The 22,538-nt window shown below is 48.0% G+C and overlaps 1 protein-coding gene across 3 annotated transcripts in view; it reads left to right on the top strand.

Annotated features, from left to right (window-relative positions):
• Window positions 1–22,538, top strand: part of LRRC71 (leucine rich repeat containing 71) — a 1,520,862-nt gene that overhangs the window by 1,142,144 nt on the left and 356,180 nt on the right. For all 3 annotated transcript variants that reach the window (XM_069604555.1, XM_069604558.1, XM_069604556.1), the window contains one exon: window positions 4,299–4,387. In XM_069604555.1, coding sequence (XP_069460656.1) covers window positions 4,299–4,387 — 89 coding nt within the window. The remainder of the gene's footprint in view (window positions 1–4,298; window positions 4,388–22,538) is intronic.

Here is a 22,538-nt window from a genome sequence, read left to right as displayed (position 1 = left end):
TTGCAAATGTTTGCTGATGGGTCTCCCTCAGTCAGGCTTGGACCCCCCTCCAAAGGTCACAGATGGGTCTCCCTCAGTCGGGCTCGGGCCCCCTCCAAAGGTCACAGATGGGTCTCCCTCAGTTGGGCTCTGACCCCCTCCAAAGGTCACAGATGGGTCTCCCTCAGTCAGGCGCGGACTCCTCTCAATGTTCAAAAAATAAATGTCTTTGGACTTCCAGTCCCAGAAGCGTTCATTCTGATTTTGCTCCCACTTCGTTAGCTCCCTCTTTTGGCAATCTGGCAGTGCTCACTTCCACAGTTCTCGCCAGTGATGTGTTTCACTTTTGGTATATAGAAGCGTGTTTAGACTTCCGCTTTCCTAGGTAAGGTGGCTTTAGCAGATGGAAGTGGTCATATAGTAAGCATGCTCATATTCCCTGGGCCGTGTGTGAGTAGCCTGCTTAGCACAACCCAAAATGTATAATTGTTCACCTTCCATCCTGATAATGAATTCCTGAGCTTGAAAATGCAGACTCTGCATAAGACTTGCATGGTGAGACACAATTCATTCACCTGAAACATTGTTGCTTGTTAGTATCATGCTATGCCTGAAACCTAACTCTCAATTGAAATGCATGTTTACTCTCCTGTGTAAAGCCCAGTGTCTGGAGGGGAGGTGGGTTGCTGCCCAGAGTCTTGTTCTGTTGTTCGTTGGCTTGCTGTTGTCTTGTGTATGCTGGCTTTGTGGATTGCCATTAAGTCGTTCACCAATCCATTGGAAGAGCCTGTGGTTATTTTTCCACGACAAACCAAAATGGTGCAAAACCAAAGACAACAAAACAAGGTGGCATGCTTGTGGCACGCTTGTGGCACCAGCTAGAATAGTGCTACGCTACAACCAGGAAGAAAAAAGTTTCCTCCAGAATCACATCTCGCAGGCTAGCAACACATTTTCTTAGATCTTTAGGATTACAAAAGTGCTACAAACACCATTGAAAAGTTTCTCAAGTATTCCAGCTTCCCAGCAACAAGCCCATGAACTGGCTTCCTTCTTCCAAAACAAGGTCACAGTCATTGCCAATCATTGGATATCATGAAGCCCTACAACAACACTGTCAGTCCTTTAGGCCAATCTCTCCCATAAAATGTAATAAAACTGTGGCTAAAATTAATGTATCTTTGGAGCAACCGAAGAATTCAACCATCTCTCTGCGAATCCGAATGTGCTGGCTAATTTAAACCCCATAACTAAGAACCCCGTCATGGTTAAATTTCTAAAGAAAGTAGCAGCACAATAACGCCTAGAATTTACGGAATCCAGCAATCTACCCCACCGGCAGGCAGTCTGGTTTTCACTCCCACAATACTGAAATGCTCCTGCTGCATATGAAGCAAGTGACGGTTCTGTCAACCCTGGATGAAAAATCCTCAGCTCTCCTATTTCTGTTTTAACTTTTTTCTGCACTTGACACTGTTAAATACCACATTTTATTGCACAGACTTCAGCACATGTTTGGAATTGATGGCACTGTCCTAAAATGGGTTACTTCCTTCCCTCAGTACAGCATATCTACTGTCAGTGCCAGGCTTTCGGCTCTCAACCTTTCTGCTTTAGACATGGTATTTCCCCCAGGGCTGAACCGTATCCCCAAGTCTGTTTGTCACATGAATCTCCCGGTGGAGATTTTGGGAATATTTCTCAACACCTTTTCAGTTATATGCTGATGATACCTAAATTGCCTTCAAGATGCTTAGTTCCCATAACATTGCAATATACCAGAGGGTTCAACGAGACTCGATGATAGATAACCACCTCTGAGTGAATGTGTTAAAAACTAAAGTCATTTTCTTTGGGTCCAACAACTCAAATATACTCCAATTCCACAAGGAAACCACAATAGTCCTCTCAAATGCCCCATCATGCCTGGGTTTATTCTTTGATAACAAGATCTCCTTTAACAATGATGAGGGGAGCTATGTCCTGTCATTTTCACATGAACATGCTGAAACTCACTGATGCATTCTTCAACATGCAGCACAAGGTAGAAGTAATGATAGTGCTTGTTGTGCCAAGAATGAATACTGGAACAGTCTACATGGGCCTCCATAAATACCTGGTGCACACCCTGCAACTCATTCAGGACAAGGTGTTGAGGCTCATCATAATAATAATAATTCGCATTTATATAGCGCTACGAACCCTCATGCATCTGAGAGCTGCTTAGTATTACCCACGGTGTGTGGTGTTCATTTATCGACCTCAGAAGGATGAAAGGCTGAGTTTGGCCCTGCTCGGACTCAAACCTGCATCGGCAGACTCTGTACTGATCTCAAAGCGAGCGCTCTACTCACTGTGCTATTTGAGCGGCTGTATCATAGGGTCACAACCTCAGGACTACATAGCACCTTTCCTGAAAACCCTTTAAGCAAAACATTCTCACTATGCCAGTGTGCACTAGGACGCCTGGACATATTGGACTCTGGCAGTGGGGTACACGTACCTATGTAGGGGCCACTAGGTTCCTCAAGAGTCACACTTATATATTCACTTATTTGTTTACTTGTTGCACTTTTAGACTTCCACTGCTGGTTTCCTATTGAATTTGCTGGATATTGACACTTAGCTCAGCCGCTCCTATCCCTCTTCCCTTGTTCCTGCTCTTATAGTGGTCTTAATGCCCCAACTCTGAACTCTGAATTGCTGTTTATTTGTTCCTCCTACATTGTCTTTGTCAACCCTTCAACTCCCTTTGTCTTGCAGGGCCATGAAGCAACGTACATTTTGCGGTTGGCACCTTACAATTCATAAATAAATGATCAGTTTATGTTGACATTTGAGGCTGCAGTTAGCATATTGGTACCACTGGCACGCCTATATTGCATATTGGGACTATACTAGACATATGAAAGCATCAATGAGGCATTTTTGAGGCTGCCCATGTTGGATCATGCCTTATTGTCATGTCTCATGTTTTTCCTTACCTGCATCGTGTTACCCTCTGTAGATCCTGGTCTTTGCCTTGGCGTCTGTCACAGCGTGCAATACGCCGCAAACATAGGCAGGACTGCATTTCCCAGCAGTATTAGTGTATGGCGGTCATGTTATCTCGACCGTAACGTCCCCGCGTTCCTTAATGCATCCTTATTTATGTTAGCCTCTCCTGGGTTTCACTGCTCCAAAACCGTTGCTAATTGTGGCTCGGAAAGTAGCATTTTCCTGATTTCCATGCATCCTGACATCTGTTTCTTTGGTGCCGGCCCGGACCGTTCTTCTGACTTCCCCACAGAACGCTCTTCGATGGCTTTTTGCCTTGATATTATTTACGGCTACCGACTCCTGGCTTTGTTTATGGACTTCTACGGCTTTCTCCTATATGTCTGGCACTTGCTCCCTAAAATAACCCTTACTACAGTGTCCATACTACACATCACACTCTCAACGGGCCCGTCGGGTAACAACGTTTGTACTCAAACAGCTGTTGGAACGCGCTCCTCACGTTCTACTGCCAACACACCGATCAGCTGTTCACAAAGCATTTCTTGAATTACAGTACTGGCCCACCTCACCAATTCCCTGTTTTGCACACACCCTTTCTGCAAAACTCTTTGCTTATCACTGGCTCCTGCACCAAAAGGATTGTTGGACTTACCCATTATGGACGCTTTTCAGAGGAACCTTCAATTCATCAGGTGATCTATTGGACGCTCTGCTGCACCTTCTGTCAGATCACCCTTGGGATCACAACTAAGGACTTTTTTGGGACACTCTGCTGTATTTCCTATCACAAGGTCTTTTGCAAAACAAGACTCTCACCTGGGAATATTTAGACCCTGCTATTTCTTTGGGGGACTCATTTCTACAAGTAGGTTTCCAGCTTCTTCACCATTCACTGCAAGTGAGAGTGGGGACATGAGGGTGGTGCGGCCGGGGCCTGTGGTTTTCTATTTGTACTTATATTCCACTGTGTCTGTTTTTTCTTCCTTTAGCTCTGTTGCTGCTCCTGCCTTTTCACTCAAGCCCCTAGCCTGTCAGGTTTATTTGTTATCCTGCAAGACTAGTGTTGAGTGACCTGTTGTCCCAGGACTGGTGCTTATCTGTCTCACAGTCTCTGGAGCGTAACACTTATCCTATAGGTATACAGTATGATGCCATCATTTTAGGCTGCACTTAAGACATGACAGCCAATGCTGTTGGCTTTAACAATGATTGCTTTGCCTTGGTAAAGTGAGTGGTCTATTTTGTAACATGTTAACTGCATGTCTTACCCTTTAATTAATTGATTCCTGTTTCAAATAAATTCCATGTTTTGCTTCTAGAGGTTGCCAACCCTGAGCAAAAGGCTGTCAAAGGTAGAGGCGCAAAATCAGCAACAAAGGAGAAGCGGACGCATGCTCCGGAATCTGAGGTGAGGATAGCGCAACCCGCAATTTTCAGCACAATATAGCACATCTTATGCATCAATGATTTCTAAAGTTATATGTTGTGTTTTTAAAATAAATGTCCTGCACTACCTTGTTATCAACACATGTTAAGCCTATTAATTGGATATAATAATGTACACCAGTAGATCTTGGAAACCACCGTCATTGAAAGGTTTGAATTCATAACCGTATTTAAATTGAAAGTTTCAAATCATAGAGAGCTGCACAAAACTCTTCCACCCACACCACGGAATTTCATAATACAACCTCCCTGCATTGTACATAACTGCCTCTCAACTCACAATGCTACCCTCCCACAATAGACTGGTAAACATGTGTTACTGCAAATGAATTGCATCAATGCAGTAACTGATATCTGATAATACTGTGATGGTGGCAGGGGTTCTCCAGCTTATTTTGTAAACAATCCTCCCAATACATTTACATGCTCCTACGTCCTGTCCTTTTCCTCTATATTTCATGGGCGTCCCTCGCTAGGGACGGGAAACAGAACCTTTTTCACCAGAAAAAAATATCTTCCCCTTTAAATTCAGATGCGCGCAGGGGTGCGGCCCTCGGAGCAGGCTCTCCCCTGACTCTGCCCACCAGCGACACTCCTCAGCCCTCTTTTCTGCGTCAAAGGGAACGGACGGATTTCACCAGCACTCCTGGGTTAGGCCTCTGGCCTTTTAATTCCACGCCCTCTTCCACGAAAGAGTTTATTTTCCCTTTTTCTCCTCATAGCAATTATCAGAGATAATACTTTGTCTTCTGGTGCCACGCTCCCGGCGCATGTCGACAACGGTGGATTTCAGCAGGTATTCGGCTTGCGAGGGTTCCTTCAGCATGTCGGATCCCCACGCACTCGGCCTCCGGTATCTTGGCCCGACCACAGCTGGGATGGCTGTTGTGCGTGTGATGCATTGACCCTGCGCGCTCTGAGGAATCGCTTGGCCAGGAGGAAGGAGCTGTTGGAAAGATCACCTCCAGAGGACATTAAGACATACACGAGGAGGAAGACCAGGCCCAAGGTAGATGCGAAGACCAGGCCCATGGTAGGTGCCCTGTTCTCCTCTGCACCCAGAAAGGGCAACTCCTTCCCTGGGAAGCACCCAAGTGGGAGTGGGAGGGTCCTTACAGGTCCTAAAACCAGCAAAGGGACCGAGGCACCTAGAGCTATTCGCAAACAGAAAGAGAGGGGTCACAAGATCCTCCCATTCCCACCGCTGAGGGGCCACAAGGCTCTAGTACTAAAGTCCTCACCGAGGAGCTTTGCTCTAACACCGGGCTCGTGACTGAGGGGGCGCCTATACGCACCAGGTGCCCTACCAGCATCATAGCCGAGGGCACTCTGCCTCCCAGGCCTCTACCTAAGGTGCAGGGAAGGTCCAAACTTTCACTTTTAAGCATGCAGGCAGAGTCTGGGCCCAGCTGATCAGGCACCACGCAGCAACACAAGGCGCGGAGCATGACAAAATGGCCGATAGGCCATATAATGGTGGTGGACCTGGAGCCTCCTCCTTCTGAAGAGCGGGTATGGGAACGGACGTCTGGATGGGACTGGACAATGCCAGTTACCTGGTCCACGTCATACTCTACCACATCGTCACAGGGGCGGTACATAGACCCCAACTTGCAAAAAGGACCGGCAAGACCTCAGCAGCCACAGGGCCCGGCTCCTACGCCCCCAAGCCATTCACCTGCATGCAAGGATAGGTCCTTCGAAAAATTTTACTTTCCCTCATTAAATCAACTCAGAGGGGCACCATCCTCAGGGGTTCATCAAGGACATGCTCTCTCCAATACCACCTCAAGCTCCGACCGTGGTCCAGACCCTGGTTCCAGTTCAGCTCCTGGTTCCTGCGTTCACACCAGTCACGGTGGCTCCACCTCTGGCGTAGCCCCCTCAGCAGACCCCGGCACTGCCAGTCAGCATGCTACAGCTGTCCGCATGTCAGAAAACGCTTCAGGTCTTGTGGTACCCCCCCAGTTACTCTGTCCTCTCGTAGACAGAAGCGCTTCTCGCTGTCGAATGACGGACAGGGGGCGGAGTTGGGTTCTCCACGCGTTGGTCGGTGCAGACGTGTTCGTCGGAAACTGCGTTTCCGACGCTTTGTGTGGAAGATGCCTTGGAGGTTACGTCAGTGGGTGCGTTGTCTCCCACCTGATAGTGCACGTACTGGGTCACGTGACCGTCTTGTTGCCGGTAGTTTGGGTACTTAACTATCCGGCGCCATTTACTCGCTGCTTCTGATCGCTTCTTGACAGTGGCTTACCTCTTGCTTGGATTTTGGTGTTTTTTTTTACCTTGGATTACGTCTTTGGATACGCTCTCGGATTGCCCTTACTTTGTCTTGGAATATTGACCTCGGATTGTTTTTTGGATATTCTTGCCTAGTGATTTTGGTTAAGTAGAGTTTGGACCTGGGAGGTTGGGAGACCTCTTGCCTTTTTTCCTATTGTTCCTTCCTCTTCCCTTTCCTCTGTTATCCTGTCCTTCCTCCCTGGGTAGTCTTAGGCGTCCTCGTGCCGGCGGGAATAGGCTTGGTGCTGGACTAGAGACTTCCTGAGCACCCCTTAGGCGTCCTCGTGCCGGCGGGAATAGGCTGGGTGCTGGACTAAAGACTGCCTCTGCACCTTGGGCTTCTTTGTGCCGTCTGGACCGGTGGCGGAGAGACTTCACACGATTGCAGCGGAAGACTGGAAGGGGATTCATCGGAAGCGACAACCTCTAGAGAACCAGGGTAAGATACCTTACCTTCCTTACCATTCTCTGTATCTTGCTATCTGGTACTTATTGCATTTTCTCTTTCTTATGGTCTCCAGAATCCAACAGTCTAGAGGATATTCTTGTATGAAACACTTCTGGGTCAAACCCTTCTCATGCAGGTTAGTCTGTTGATAATTGTTGTCCTTAACCAAGAGAGGGTATATTTGGTTGTTAATCAGTTGTAAATCTTCTGCAGTTGTTGGAAGGAAACTGGATGTCTCATCTGTCGTGAAGCTAGAGGTTCGCACAACTCTCCCGATACCAACGACTCTACATCATCATCTTCCGATCAATTAGTCTCTCAGTCTGTCCTTTTGTACCCCTGAGAGACACATTGATAGGAAGAAATATTTTCTTCACGACGGGTCAACAAGGAGCCGTGCTTAAGGATATCTGACAGAATCAGAAGCCTTTATCATGGATGTTGCTAATGACCCGTTGGCCGTTATGGTGCAATTAGTGGCCGACCTACGTGCCGATATGACGGCAGCTCAGGCTGATACCCATCGACGCATTGACGAAATGCAGGCTGGTATCAGGGAAGTGGTTACAGGATCACCGTCTTTGGCCTCCGCTTCTGCTCCCGGTCAGGCAGGGCCTTCAGCCAGACCAGATTCTACGCATGTTTATATGGCCGCTCAGTTCCCGCTTGCTCCCCCTGAAAGGTTTACTGGAGATCCTAAATCCTTTCGGACCTTTATTAATCAATGTAGATTACATTTCTTGTGTCGGCCTACCTCGTTTCCCGATGCAACTACGAAAGCGGCCTTTGTGTTATCGAATCTTGGAGGTATGGCCGCTGTTTGGGCGAACCCTTTGTTGGAGCAGGGCAGTCCGCTATTGTTTGATTGTGATGCATTGATTAGTGCTATGACAAGGGTATTTGATACTCGTTACAAAACTCAGGCCACTGATCTGGAATTGTTAAATCTCCGTCAGGGGGATGCTTCTTTATTGTCTTACTTGGCTAAGTTTAACCAGTTGGTTGCTGAAACCGGTTGGCCGGAAGATAAGAAGGCAGCCTTATTCTATAAAGGGTTGTCTGACTCTTTGAAGGATACTATAGCCACGGTTCCGGTGGTTCCTACGTCCTTTCCCGATTTCTTGGACTTAGTACTCCAGATTGATGCCCGACGGGCCGAAAGAAAAGGGGAGAGGAGAGTAAACCCGGTTAATCCTACCGTTTCCTCAGTTCCTGTTTCTGGTGTTGATGAACCTATGCAAATTGGGGCAGTTAGGGGCCCGTTATCAACTGAGGAAAGAGAAAATCGCAGACGGAACAATTTGTGCTTTTATTGCGGTTCCGCGAATCATCTACTTAGTGCTTGTCCAAAAAGACCCCGCAAGTCGGGAAACGCCAAAGCCCGGCAGTAGAAGGAACCCCTACCCCGAGCTCTCCCATGCAGGGTTCCTTGTTGTCTATGCCCTTTTATGTAGACATTTCTCTAAGTTATGATCAGGTCGCGCCATGGAGTGCTGAAGCTGTCCTAGACTCAGGGGCTACTGGTAACTACATTGATGCCCAATATGTTCTGAAGTGGGGTATTCCCCTTTTGCCAAAGAATGTCCCAGAGGTGGTGAATGCCGTTGATGGTTCTACCCTTCTGTCTGGGCTTGTTACAGAACATACCATACCTTTGCAGTTGACTATTGGAGTTGAGCATTCAGAAACCATCACGTTTGACGTCATTATGGCACCCCAATACAAACTGATTCTGGGTTTACCGTGGCTTAAGCTCCACAATCCGGTCATTAACTGGGGAACCGGGGCTATTACCTTCAGCTCTCAGCAATGTCTTCAGTCATGCAATCCAGCAGGGTCTATGTCTGCAGCTCCTAGTCGGGCTTTGTTGGATTCTGTGGTCACTATTGGAGCAGTTGCTAGCATCGTATTGCCTGTCGAGTACATAGGTTATAAGGATGTTTTTGATAAAGGGAAAGCTGAGAGTCTGCCACCACATCGGCCATACGATTGTCCGATCGATCTCAAACCAAATGCTAAGGTACCATCAGGACGCATTTATTCCCTTACCCAAAAAGAAGACGTCGTTCTTAAAGAATATCTGGATAAAGCCTTAGAGTTGGGTTTTATTCGACCATCCCATTCTCCATTTGCTTCTCCATTGTTCTTTGTACCCAAGAAGGAGGGTGAATTAAGACCTTGTATTGACTACCGAGAGCTAAATGCAAGTACTATCCGAAATCAGTACCCGATTCCCTTGATATCGGTCTTACTAGATCAGTTAGGGTCTTCAGAATTCTTTACCAAATTGGACCTAAGGGGAGCCTACAACTTAGTCAGGATTCGTCGTGGGGATGAATGGAAAACCGCCTTCAAGACCAGATATGGCTTATTCGAGTATTTGGTAATGCCATTCGGGCTATGTAATGCTCCGGCCACTTTTCAGAATTTCATCAATGATGTTCTTCGAGACATGATCGACAGGTTCGTTATCGTTTACCTAGATGACATACTCGTCTACTCCCCATCTATGGAATACCATGTGCGCCATGTTTCGGAAGTCTTACAACGCTTGCGTGATCATCATTGCTTTGTCAAGTTAGAAAAGTGTGTGTTCCATGCAACTCATGTCGAGTTTTTGGGATATGACATCACCAATAAGGGCGTGCAGATGAGTAGTAGTAAGGTTAAAGCCATTTTGAACTGGCCGATACCTACTACCAGGAAGGAGTTGCAGTCGTTTTTGGGGTTTTCCAACTTCTACCGGCGTTTCATTAGACAGTTCTCCTCTATTTCTGCACCTCTCACCGAATTGACCAGCAGCAAGAAACCGTATTCATGGAATGATAGCGCTCAAACTGCGTTTGATTTCTTAAAGGCTGCGTTCACTACTGCTCCTGTCTTGTTGCATCCTAATGCCAAATATCCTTTCTTTGTCGAAGCAGATGCCTCTGATGTTGCGGTAGGAGCTATTTTGTCTCAGTCTTGTGCTGATACTGGGGATTTACATCCAGTCGCTTATCATTCACGCAAGTTAACGCCATATGAGCGAAATTATACCGTCACTGAACGGGAATTGTTGGCTGTTAGGGATGCATTTACGGTCTGGCGACATCATCTTCTTGGTACAGAAGTACCAGTCCAGGTATATACTGATCACAGAAACTTGTTGGCCTTGCAGTCCTTGACTTGCACTACTGCGAGACATGCCCGCTGGCATGAGTTCTTTTCTATGTACAACTTTACGTTGACTTATCGCCCAGGTGTTCTACATTCCAAAGCTGACGCTCTGTCCAGAAGTTTTGGGGATTGTGTTTCACGTCCACAGGACGGGTCGTTGTTGTTACCAACACAAGTGGTTTGTAGTTGTGTTTTACAGCCTCCTTTGAAGTCGACGCTCCAAACCTGGGTTGATAAAGGTCCTGCGGAATTGGCAGAATATAACATGGATGTTGTGCATGGTCTACCTTATGTCCAGGGTCGTGTCTTTATGCCTGATCAGGAGACCCGGTGTGCGGCTATTGCCTTGTGTCATGATGCTGCTATAGCCGCTCATCCGGGTTCACAGAAAACTCTCGAACTCCTCAAACGTTGGTGCTGGTGGCCCTCTATGCGAAGGGATGTCTCGCAATATATAACAACCTGCGCTATTTGTGCCCAATGTAAATCCCATTCTGCGAAACCTATGGGGTTGCTTCAGCCATTGCCAGTACCGGCGAGACCATGGGCTATGATTACGATGGATTTCGTAGTGGAGTTACCTTTGGTCGATGGTTTTGATACCGTATGGGTGGTGGTGGACAGTTTTTCGAAAATGTCGTTATTTGTCCCTTGCCAAGGTCTGCCTTCCGCTTCCAAGCTGGCTGAGTTGTTCTTACGACACGTCTTTCGGGTTTTTGGGTTGCCTGAGATCGTGGTTTCTGACAGGGGGTCCCAGTTTACGTCACGTTTTTGGAGGCATCTCATGTTCGCATTGGGTGTGGATGAACGTTGCTCCACAGCGTTCCATCCGCAGACGGATGGTCAAACTGAGCGTGTTAACGCTACTATGGAGCAGTACCTCAGGTGTCTCATCCTTCAATATCAAGAATCCTGGTTAGCTGTTCTTCCGTTAGCGGAATTTGCATATAATAATTCCAGCCATTCGTCTACGGGAACATCTCCATTTTTTGCCATATATGGGCTACATCCACGCACTCTACCTCTTGATTGGAAGCTTCCTGCAGATTGCCCGGCAGTGCAATCTTGCATTAAAGATCTGTCTCTGGTCCATGCCAGGGTTTCGGAACATCTAGTGCAAGCCCAAGAGCAGGCCAAAAAATATGCTGATCGGAATCGCCGTCCTTCACCCGTTTACGTTCCAGGTTCGCGGGTATGGCTTTCCACGAAGAATCTACGTATTCCAGGGCGTCGGTGTCTAATACCACGTTTTGTCGGTCCCTATATTGTCAAGGATGTCTTGAGTCCATTGGTTGTTAGGTTAGATTTACCGTGTTCTTGGAAGATACATCCTGTTTTTCATGTATCCATGATTAAACCTTGTGTTGATTGTACCAGGATAGTTGCCCCTCCGTCTCCGGTATTGGTTCAAGGGGTGGAAGAATATGAGGTCAATGCTATTCTTGATTCTAAAGTTTCTCGTGGTACCAGATATTTCCTGGTGGACTGGAAAGGTTACGGTCCGGAAGATCGGACATGGGAACCAGAGAGAAATGTGCATGCCCCGTTGTTGGTCTCCCGGTTTCTGGCCTCTCGGGGGAATGGGGGTCCTTTGGGGGAGGATACTGTCAGAAAACGCTTCAGGTCTTGTGGTACCCCCCCAGTTACTCTGTCCTCTCGTAGACAGAAGCGCTTCTCGCTGTCGAATGACGGACAGGGGGCGGAGTTGGGTTCTCCACGCGTTGGTCGGTGCAGACGTGTTCGTCGGAAACTGCGTTTCCGACGCTTTGTGTGGAAGATGCCTTGGAGGTTACGTCAGTGGGTGCGTTGTCTCCCACCTGATAGTGCACGTACTGGGTCACGTGACCGTCTTGTTGCCGGTAGTTTGGGTACTTAACTATCCGGCGCCATTTACTCGCTGCTTCTGATCGCTTCTTGACAGTGGCTTACCTCTTGCTTGGATTTTGGTGTTTTTTTTTACCTTGGATTACGTCTTTGGATACGCTCTCGGATTGCCCTTACTTTGTCTTGGAATATTGACCTCGGATTGTTTTTTGGATATTCTTGCCTAGTGATTTTGGTTAAGTAGAGTTTGGACCTGGGAGGTTGGGAGACCTCTTGCCTTTTTTCCTATTGTTCCTTCCTCTTCCCTTTCCTCTGTTATCCTGTCCTTCCTCCCTGGGTAGTCTTAGGCGTCCTCGTGCCGGCGGGAATAGGCTTGGTGCTGGGCTAGAGACTTCCTGAGCACCCCTTAGGCGTCCTCGTGCCGGCGGGAATAGGCTGGGTGCTGGACTAAAGACTGCCTCTGCACCTTGGGCTTCTTTGTGCCGTCTGGACCGGTGGCGGAGAGACTTCACACGATTGCAGCGGAAGACTGGAAGGGGATTCATCGGAAGCGACAACCTCTAGAGAACCAGGGTAAGATACCTTACCTTCCTTACCATTCTCTGTATCTTGCTATCTGGTACTTATTGCATTTTCTCTTTCTTATGGTCTCCAGAATCCAACAGTCTAGAGGATATTCTTGTATGAAACACTTCTGGGTCAAACCCTTCTCATGCAGGTTAGTCTGTTGATAATTGTTGTCCTTAACCAAGAGAGGGTATATTTGGTTGTTAATCAGTTGTAAATCTTCTGCAGTTGTTTGAAGGAAACTGGATGTCTCATCTGTCGTGAAGCTAGAGGTTCGCACAACTCTCCCGATACCAACGACTCTACATCATCATCTTCCGATCAATTAGTCTCTCAGTCTGTCCTTTTGTACCCCTGAGAGACACATTGATAGGAAGAAATATTTTCTTCACGACGGGTCAACAAGGAGCCGTGCTTAAGGATATCTGACACCGCACCCAGCACTCGCCCAGCAGCTCCCGACCTGCAGGACACAGCGGGTGACACGGACGCGGATAAGGATCAGGATACTCCCTCGTCAGCTAAGGCTTTCCACAGAGGCTGGCGTGTGTGGCCGATTAGCTGGAGATCCCGCATCCACAAATTGAACAACCTGAGGGCAGTTCTTGGCTGAGGTGCTGACCATCCGTCCTGCCACAAGAACTGCAAACCCTCTACAAATGGATGTAGAATCTTTGGCCCAAAAGGGCTGGGAGAAGCTGCACTCCACGCAGCCTACCATTAAACGCATTGATGCAAGTATAGGCAGGCTGCTGGGGACTCACTCATACTGTCAGTGTGCCCCCAACCGCATTCCTCTGTTATAGCTGCGGCCTCCCTTTATTCCAAACCGCAGTCTTCTTCATCTGTCACCACATCAGCACTCCTAAAGATGGACGGAAAGCTGGTGGAGTCCTACGGCAAAAAGATATACTCTAATGCCACGCTCCACCTGCGCCAGGCCAACGTTGACGCAGTGTTGGCAGCATTGAACCAAAGGGTTTGGCGTGCGATTGCGGACTTGCTCCTGAGCTCCCTGCGCATAGTCGGGCGCGATTCAGTGCTTGGTTGGTAGAGGTGAAAATTGTGGCTCATGATATCATGGCGTCTACAGTGGATCACATCAACACCGCAGGCAGAGTTATCTGTGTCACCGCCGACATGAGGAGGACGATTTAGCTTAGGGCGACCAAGTGAAACCCGATGTGCAAGAGCGTATTCTCGACCTGCCATTTGAGAGGGGCGACTTGCTTCACTCAACCACGGATGAGGAACTTGACAAGAAGAAAAATAGCTCACAAACAGCTAAGTACGTGTCAATCTTGACAAAATCTGCGCCCAAGCCCTATAGACAAACTAACCAATGCTCTGACAGAGGTTGTACCTTCGGTGGCTTCAGGGGCTTTCAGAAGGGACATTTTAGACAACCCGACCGGTCTCCTAGCCAGCAGAGGCGAACGCAACACAAATCTTCTCACAAAGGTTTTTTTTGCAGTCCCTCTCACAGGGTAAAAACGTTGACAGTGCCATCCAGATCCACAAGTCTCCGGTGGGGGGCAGGCTTGCACTTCACATCCACTACTGGCAGGCAAGGTTTGCGGACCCATGGTTCCTCTCTGTAGTTTCCACGGGCTTCCATCTGCCAATACCTCCATTTCCTCTTTCCTCCCCTCGTACTGATTGGGACTGCAACTCTTCTGGCGGAAATCCGCTCGCTCATGAAGAGTCAGGCGTTGGAGGAGATTCCAGCTTCACAGCGAGGCATGGGCTTCTATTCCCTGAATTTCGCGATACAGAAAAAGAACCAGGCTGGCCTGAGAGTTTTGCTAGATCTTTCTTCCTTGAACCTTTCCCTACCCCTTCAAAGGTTCAAGATGGTTACTCCAGCACTCCTTGCGGAGACACTGTGTAGGGGAGACTGGATGTGCTCCATGGATCTGAAGGATACTTACCTGCACATCCCAATTTGGGATCATGGGCTTTCACTTTCAATACAGTGCCCTCCCGTTTGGCCTCAACAATGGTCTTTACAAGGTTAATGAACGTGGTAGCAGCCCTTCTCAGGGTGTAGGACCACCACCTTTATCCATACCTCGACGACTGGCTTGTCCGATCGGAGTCTCCACACATCTTCAGCACTCATGCACATGCTATTCAATCTGGGGTTCTCTGTCAACCTCAATAAGTTGCAGTAACTTCCCACTCATTCCTTAACATTCCTGGGGCTAGTTTGGGATACGAGGGCAGAGAGGTTCTTCCCCTCAGCAGACATGGTCACAGGAATCAGGAAGGCCACAAGGCATTTTCTTAGCCGACCAGGGACCTCAGCATGGTGGTACCAGCACCCGCTTGGAATAATGCAGCTTGTTTCCTTGCTGTGCCACACACAAGACTCAAAATGAGAAGGCTGCAGCTACATTTCTCAACCTCTTGGAATTAGCAGACGGGTTCCCAGGCAGCTATACCACAGCACCCCCACCAGGACCTGGTTTGGTGGAATGCAGAGACCATCTGTAAGCAGGCCGTTCATGCAGCCATTAACTGAGATCACCATTACCACAGACTCATCCCTAGAGGGATGGGGAGCTGCACTGGATAACCACAGTGTCCATGGAGTTTGGTCCCGGCAGAAACAGCTGGAACACATCAACTGGCTAGAAATGATGGCCATCTGGCTGGCTCTCCCCATTGTCAGCACCAAGTCGGTTTGCATCCAGACAGATAGCTCCTCTTGCATGTATTAGATCAACAAGCAGGGAGGTACCAGGTCCCCTCCCCTCTGCCGTCTGTCAATTGACATTTGGAGTGGGCACTGTCAAACAACATGTACTTATCAGCAGTCCACTTTCCGGGGGAATCCAACTTGGAGGCGGACAGGCTCAGCAGGCTGGGGATCGACAAGTATGAGTGGCATTTGAATGAGGAGGTCCTGAGGGGGATCTTCAACAGGTGCGGCCACCCTCAGGTAGACCTATTCGCCACCAGGAGCAACAGGTGATACCACCAGTTTGCTTCCTGACTGGGGCAAGGCAGGGAATCTCTGGGGGACGCGTTACAGATTCCGTGAAACGGCATGGATGCATATGCCTTTACCCCCCACTCAACCTCCGGTACAACTCACGGTGGGTTCAGCCCCCTTACTCTCTCAGCAGGGGGGCACAGTGGGTTCACCCTGCTCTGCAGAAGTTAGCCATGGCAGCTTGGTTCCTGAACCGGTCACCATGAAGCATCTGCACTTGTCACAGGCAACCTGGCTATCATACAGGGGGCAAGAAGCGACTCCACAAGGAGTCAATACAAGAGCAAGTGAATGAGGTTCTGTCATTGGGCCAAGACAAACAAGACTGAGCCGCTGACATGCTCACTGGACGATGCGTTATCCTTCTCTGTGCATCTGGCCCACTCAGGTATGCAAGTAGATACCTGCCGTACTTATCTGGTGGCCATAGGGGCCTACGAGAACTCCACGGACGACATCTTCTCCTCCATCAATCTGGTGGTTAAAAGGCTCTTGGTGGGTCTGACCAGATTGTATACTCCCAACAAGCGTGTTGCTGGGCGCCTTGGCGCACAAGCCATTCAAACCTGTGGTGGCGGCAGACATCAGGCTGGTTACTATCAAAATGGCCCTACTGGTTGGCCTTACTTCAACACGCAGTTCAGCAAAATTCAGGCCCTGGTGGCTTCAGAGCCATATACCAGATTTCACAGGTACAAGGTGGTGCTGAGGGCGCATCCTACCCTTCTCCCTAAGGTCGTTTCCTCATTTCACATTAACAAGGACATAGTACTCCCAACTTTCTTTGCAGATCCAAAGGATGAGGCTCGGAAGGTATTGCACTGTCTGGATGTCGGGCGTGCTCTAAGATTTTACCTGGACAGGACAAAGAGCTTCCGTTAATCGGAAGCCTTGTTTATGACTTAAAACCAGGCTGTCAAGCCTCCAAGGCTTCTATAGCAAGGTTGATGGTGATGGCCATCAAGCAGGCGTATGTGGGACTGCACAGGGCTTTGCCAGCAAACATGCATGCCCACGCCAAGGCCACGGCTGTGGTTTTCCAAAGACACGTCAGATGGCAGACAATCTGCAAGGTGGCTACTTGGCCTTCCCCATCAGCATTTTGCAACCACTACTGCTTGGATGCCAGCACCAGGTCGGACACAGCATTTCTGCAGGCAGTCTTAAAGAACCCATTTTCTTAGTGGGGCAACTCTCCTTCCCAGGGCTGCATTCAGTTGTAATCGCCCAGACAGAATGAAGAAAAGGGGACGGGACATAGGAGTAATTATAAGTTACTCACCGTAGTGGCTAACATACTCCTAGTCCATAGTTCTCTTTCCTCCATACGTCCACCATCCTCCCCCGCAACATCTAAGTGTCATTAGGCAATCAAAATATTGTCGACGCGTCCGAGGGGATTGAGGAGTGGCGCTGGTAGCCAGAGTCAGGGGGGCACATGCGGTTGGCCTGTCCCGTCCCCAAGAACCTATCTATAACATTGTTGCAGAGTAGTGGACTTACCATTGGTTCTTGCCCCTTGCCATCCACCCCTGATTTTCTATTTTGTGATTGTCTAGAGCTGATCTCCCCAGGCCTGGGACTCGATTCGGTTCTCAGCTCTCTGTGCACCTCTTCAAGGTAATGTGAAATGATTATTTGTCTCTATTGTATCCGGTAGTTTACCACCTTTGCCTATGAGAGTGCGTATCCACATTGCAACACTTGTTGCATTCATCGCCTGTGTGCTGGAATTGGCTCTCCTTTCCCACCACAGGTGTATGCCCATTGTCTGGCTCGGCTGCATCAATTGCTTGTAGACCACAAAATCAAGCTCATGAGCCTGCATTTATGAGGATTTATTTAATTTTTCTTCAGCCGGTCCCTTGACGTCTAGAGTTTGGAATGTGACTATTTATCTCTAACCTTGGATGTGAGCTTGTTTCGCGCTCCGTGCAGTCTGAATCAGCTTTTCTTGTCTCATGCTCTGTGGCTTGAGGCCACCTGTAATTTTCCTTAGACTTATAATGTGATTTCTACCTACTCATGTTATTCTAAGTAACCTATAAGTTGGTCACAAATGGTCCTACCAGGCTCCATATATAGTCCTTTGGTTCTGTAGGGTTATTCGTCATAATCATCTGCAAGCTTGCTCAGGATCTCTTGGTGCCTTTTGTTTCTGCGTTACTGCATTTGGCTAGTCAACAGATAATAAAGCTTTGACAGTATGTATATGTGTCAGTCCTCTAGCTATAGAACTGTGCAAGCATGTTCTTCGTGTATGTAAATGTGTGTTTGTGTATTGCGGTGCATTGCTGCGAGTGTGCTTCATGACTAATGCTGCTATGTTGTGGTGTCTCTAATGACGTCAGCATAATGTCTTCATGGTGCTTAACCGAGGCTGTCCATTAGAGTATTTGCATCCACGGTCTCTGTTGAGTCCCCTATACCTGTAAAGATATGTACTAGATTAGGTCTGTAGGGCTGGCTGAGGGGATACCTTTCTGTGTATGTGTCAGCCAGTGATGCACTTGGGATTCGTCCGAAATAAGATGGGTGACTTTGAGCATTCCTGGCTCTACGTCCTGTCATGTTCATGGGGGTGAGATGGGGCATTCCTGGAACCCTCTCATCAGTCACCCCTCTGGTCGACCTGTCAACCACTCCACTCTATGGTACTACCTTAATCCTTGTTGGCCATATTTTGGTCAGCCCTCTGAGGTGCCCGTAGAAGTTGGCATGGTCGTCAAAATTCTAGGTCATATACTTGCACTCTCCTTCTGGATTGCACCATACCCATCTCCCTCCATAATTGTTGTTCTCGTGTGGATTGTTCAACTTCATTGTCTCCTGTGGGAATAGTGGACATTCCCTTATCCTTCTCTCAGCTTATCTCTTTCTTCTACTATCTTGTCCTTTGCACCTCCTACATTTACATCCATCATCACCTTCATTCCTATCGACTTCTCTGTCGTCTTGCAGCATTGAGTGATGCAGATCTTTATCACAAATAGTCCCACTAGTACCAATATTAGTGCCACTAGTAATACTTTCAGTCTATCTGCCAGTCATGAAGCCATCCATGACCTTTCCTCTCCCCTTTGGTTCTTCCTCCATTTTGGCATGCATTTTTGACAGTTGGGTCATTTCTTCTGTCAGTGTACCATTCTCTCCGTCATTGGCAGGTACGAACGTGCAAACTCCTCCTTCCGTTGCTGTGAGAAGGTCCAGAACGTATTTATTCTGGAGTGTCATCATCCTTACTGCTCGGAGCTCTTCCTTTATTGAATTGAAACCATTCACTGTAGTGTTTGTCGGCGTCAACTCTCACCTGGTAATAAGCAGCCATTTCGCATTTGCATATGTTTGGATGGCTGGAACCATTGACGCAAAAAAAAGTCTGTTCTGCTAATTAACCTATGTTCGGGTGGTACATCATCTAGGGATGTTTCTGACAGATGAGAAATAGTTGTCTCTTTTCGCTGTACTCAACTTCCACGGACCTCTTCTTTCTTCCCTTTTCTCCTACTCACCTTTTCTTTCTCATGTTAGTGTACATCTTCGGGAAGTCAAGCTTTACATCCTTCTGGGGTACTACCAGTGATGGCGTATTGATTTGTACCAACCAGCAAACTCCTCCCCAGTTATGTGGCAGCTTCTCGTATGCCTTGGATCCACACACCCAGTAATGATCCATCAGTATTGCAATGCCTGTCTTCATTGCTGGATGCTTTTCTGTGTACCTACATTCTGTGTTATATCCAACTTTCACTTCACCCTTATTCTTGTAGCACAATGCTGGTCCCTTCAAAGGTATTATAGGCATTGGTTTAGCTTCATCGTCTACCCAGGTGAGCAGTTTGGCACTTGCATCCCATTCCTTCAGGCACTTGTCATTCTCTCCTTGACTGTGTTCACTGACGATTGTACTAGGGTGTGTGCTTTGCTTCCTACCGCTCCATCTTTCCATCCTTCTTCTGTGTATACTTGGCCATATACAAGCATCTGTGGTCTCTCCCAGCATCCTGGTTCTCCTATTTCCTTCACTCCCCTCTTCAGGCAGGGCAGCTCCTTCAGTGTTATTGTCATGGTCCACAGCTCGAAGGCGCAGGAGCATGAACCAACCACCCCCACTGCGGTCATGGCGCTTGCAAGTCTAGGCTTACACAGGCCTCCTCAACCCCAGCAGGGTCAGAGGGTTAGGGAACGCTGGTTGGATGGGTGTGGGAATTGAGGGTAACTGGGTAGAGGGTTAGGAAGAGGTAGTGGATGGGTTGGGGAACATAGGGTAGGTTTAGAAGCAATGCATGACATAAGATTACAGCATACTCGCGCCCCCACATGCATACATTCCCTACAATGCTACAACAATCACGAAAACACTGGTCTGCACCAGTAAAGGCACTTGGCTCTGGTTGTGAGTGCTGGCTGCTGAAGTGTCCCTTGTTGACTCCTGCCTGAGTGCTCTTAGGTCTGGAAAACAAGAGCAGTTCAAATGCTGCAAAGAGAGCTTACATTCGTTTGCACTGCTCATGCCGCGCATGGCTCACACTGGGTTAATGCCTGGGGTGTTTGTGCAATGTGGAAGCCGCATGTGGCTTTTAGCATGCAAGCGTAGGACTCTGGGAGCCGCACATGGCTACAAACAACGCGGTTCATGGCAGCACGTGGCTCAGATCATGTGGCTTTCTGCGGGCTGGCCACCACTGGCTTGGTGCATGCGAGCCACACGTGGCTAATTTGCATGCGGTGCAATGCTCTGGGTGTCCGACAGCCAGTACGTTGTCCAAGCAGTAACGGGCTGCCTACTGCGGTTCTACCGATGCACGGTTCATGCAAGGAGGGTCTTTAGCATGCGTTTGTCTGAGGGGTGCCCTTAGCTTGCTAGGAGACAAAGGGACTTCTCTAATCGGGCTATGCCCCCTGTGCATGTTCCCCGGTTGCTCCTTTCCCCCTCTGGGCCCTGCGGTACTTATCTGTAATGAGCAAGGGGCCGGAATGAAAATTCCTTGAACGTGGCACCTCGCAGAATTCCCTGTGACCGGAGCTCTTCTGGATGCGACTTGTCGAGTCGAATTCTCGAGCACAAGCCCTGTGCTCTATTCACTGCAGATGCGCGTGAACGTGCCACTCCCGACGAGGCCTGCATATTGTAGTTCCTGGCCCTAATGCTGCTGGGTAATGTAGTCCGTAGTTTCTCCTACAATGAGGGCAGAGAATTCTTCTATAAGGCTTACGTGTTTTCCAATGCTGTAAGTGTTTATTTTGTGTTGAGCTTTTAAATGAGTTCCTTGGAGTCACTCCCATACTCATACCACATGCACTCACGCTTTTAACCCTGACAATTAACGTTTTCGTGTCACGTTTCTGTGGCCCGTCAGTTATATATTGTATAGCTTGGTCAAACTCCCATCATGTGAAGAGTCTTTATGTAACTGTCTTCATATGAGAATGTTGCTTGAGACATTCATCTCAATGTTGCTGTTTTCCCTTGAAATCTTCCTCGAGTTGTAACAATGCTATGAATGTTCTGGAGGCACTCATGGCATAGGGGATTAGTGAGCAGACATAACAGTTGTTCCCAGTGGTTTCATTACCTACTTTGGTCATGTGTTTGTACCAGATGGTATTAGACACTTGAGCAGTGTCAGTGAGCTATAGGTCCAATCCCCTCATGTCTGTGTCAGCACTGCACTTACCTCTCCTAATCGTACTGTCAGTGGTCTCCTGTCCACCTGACATGGTTGTCCCACCTGCTGGGAACAGGGTAATGAATGTTAGTAGAGTAGAGGATACATCAGTTTCATTAGACACAAGCAATATTCGCCAGAAGATAAATGCAAAGACCCAACTTGGGAATAAGAGACACAACAAAATAAGCATAGTTTTTATTATTTCACCCATTACCTGTGCTGCTGGATCCTTGTGCAGCTTGAAGATATCGGTTGCCCACCAGAAATACGCAAAGATTGTGCAGTATTTTGTTAGTGCTAGATTAGTCTTTAGCCCAGTGGATCGTGTAATCGTTCATGGAAAAGACAAATAGTGGTTCCCACACAGTTCTAATTCTAGGGTCTCGGAGTACAGAGAGAACTGATGGGTTTCCTCGTTCAAGTGGTGGGTAAACTTGGGACAGATATGCTAGAAAAACGTAATATATACCAGGAGGACATGCTCAAAATCTGCTGGACCTTCTAATAAAGTGGACAAATTGGCACGAAAAGGTATCAGGTTGTAAATCATTGGGCAACATGAACAGTCATAAAATATCACAGTCGCACTTTCTCGAAGAATGTATGTAGAGAATAAAATAACAATGTATCCTCCCTCTGGATGTGTTGGAAGTCCTTGCCCTAACTCTAATGCCCATGAGCGAGTAACCATTGTGTGTCCTCCGCTCGGCAGTGTACGTTTTTAGAATTATTTTGTTGTTCCTCTTGCTGATGATAGCTGGCCCTGTCGATCTCGTTGCCAGGTGAGGGCAAAGCTTTGTCTGTGAGGTGGTTCCACACAGTATTTCCCTTAAGCCTGATCGCCCTTTCTGTCACTGCTTCAACTGTATAAGAGCCGATAAATCTGGGTGCATCCCATTGTTGGACAAAATTTCGTAGGAGGACGCGGTCCCCACGAAAAAAAGGTAATTATTTTAACAAGTCCTCTGGGCTGTTGACACTGTTGCTTTCTCCGCTGGCTTCAGGACCTCCCAGCTGTCATTGTATCTGGTGAGGTATAAGAGGCACTAGCATTCAAGGAAGTAACATAATCATACATTTCATGGCCTAAAACAGTTGCACTACTTTTTGCATCTTTTAGTGCCCTAGTGGGAGGTGCCTGGGGAAGTTGCATGTGCAATCC

This window comes from Ambystoma mexicanum, chromosome 1p (genome assembly GCF_040938575.1).
Source record: "Ambystoma mexicanum isolate Mex_15411 chromosome 1p, UKY_AmexF1_1, whole genome shotgun sequence".
Classification (NCBI taxonomy): domain Eukaryota; kingdom Metazoa; phylum Chordata; class Amphibia; order Caudata; family Ambystomatidae; genus Ambystoma; species Ambystoma mexicanum.
Note: the sequence above shows the minus strand (reverse complement) of the source record. Positions and strands in the feature narration are given on the sequence as shown.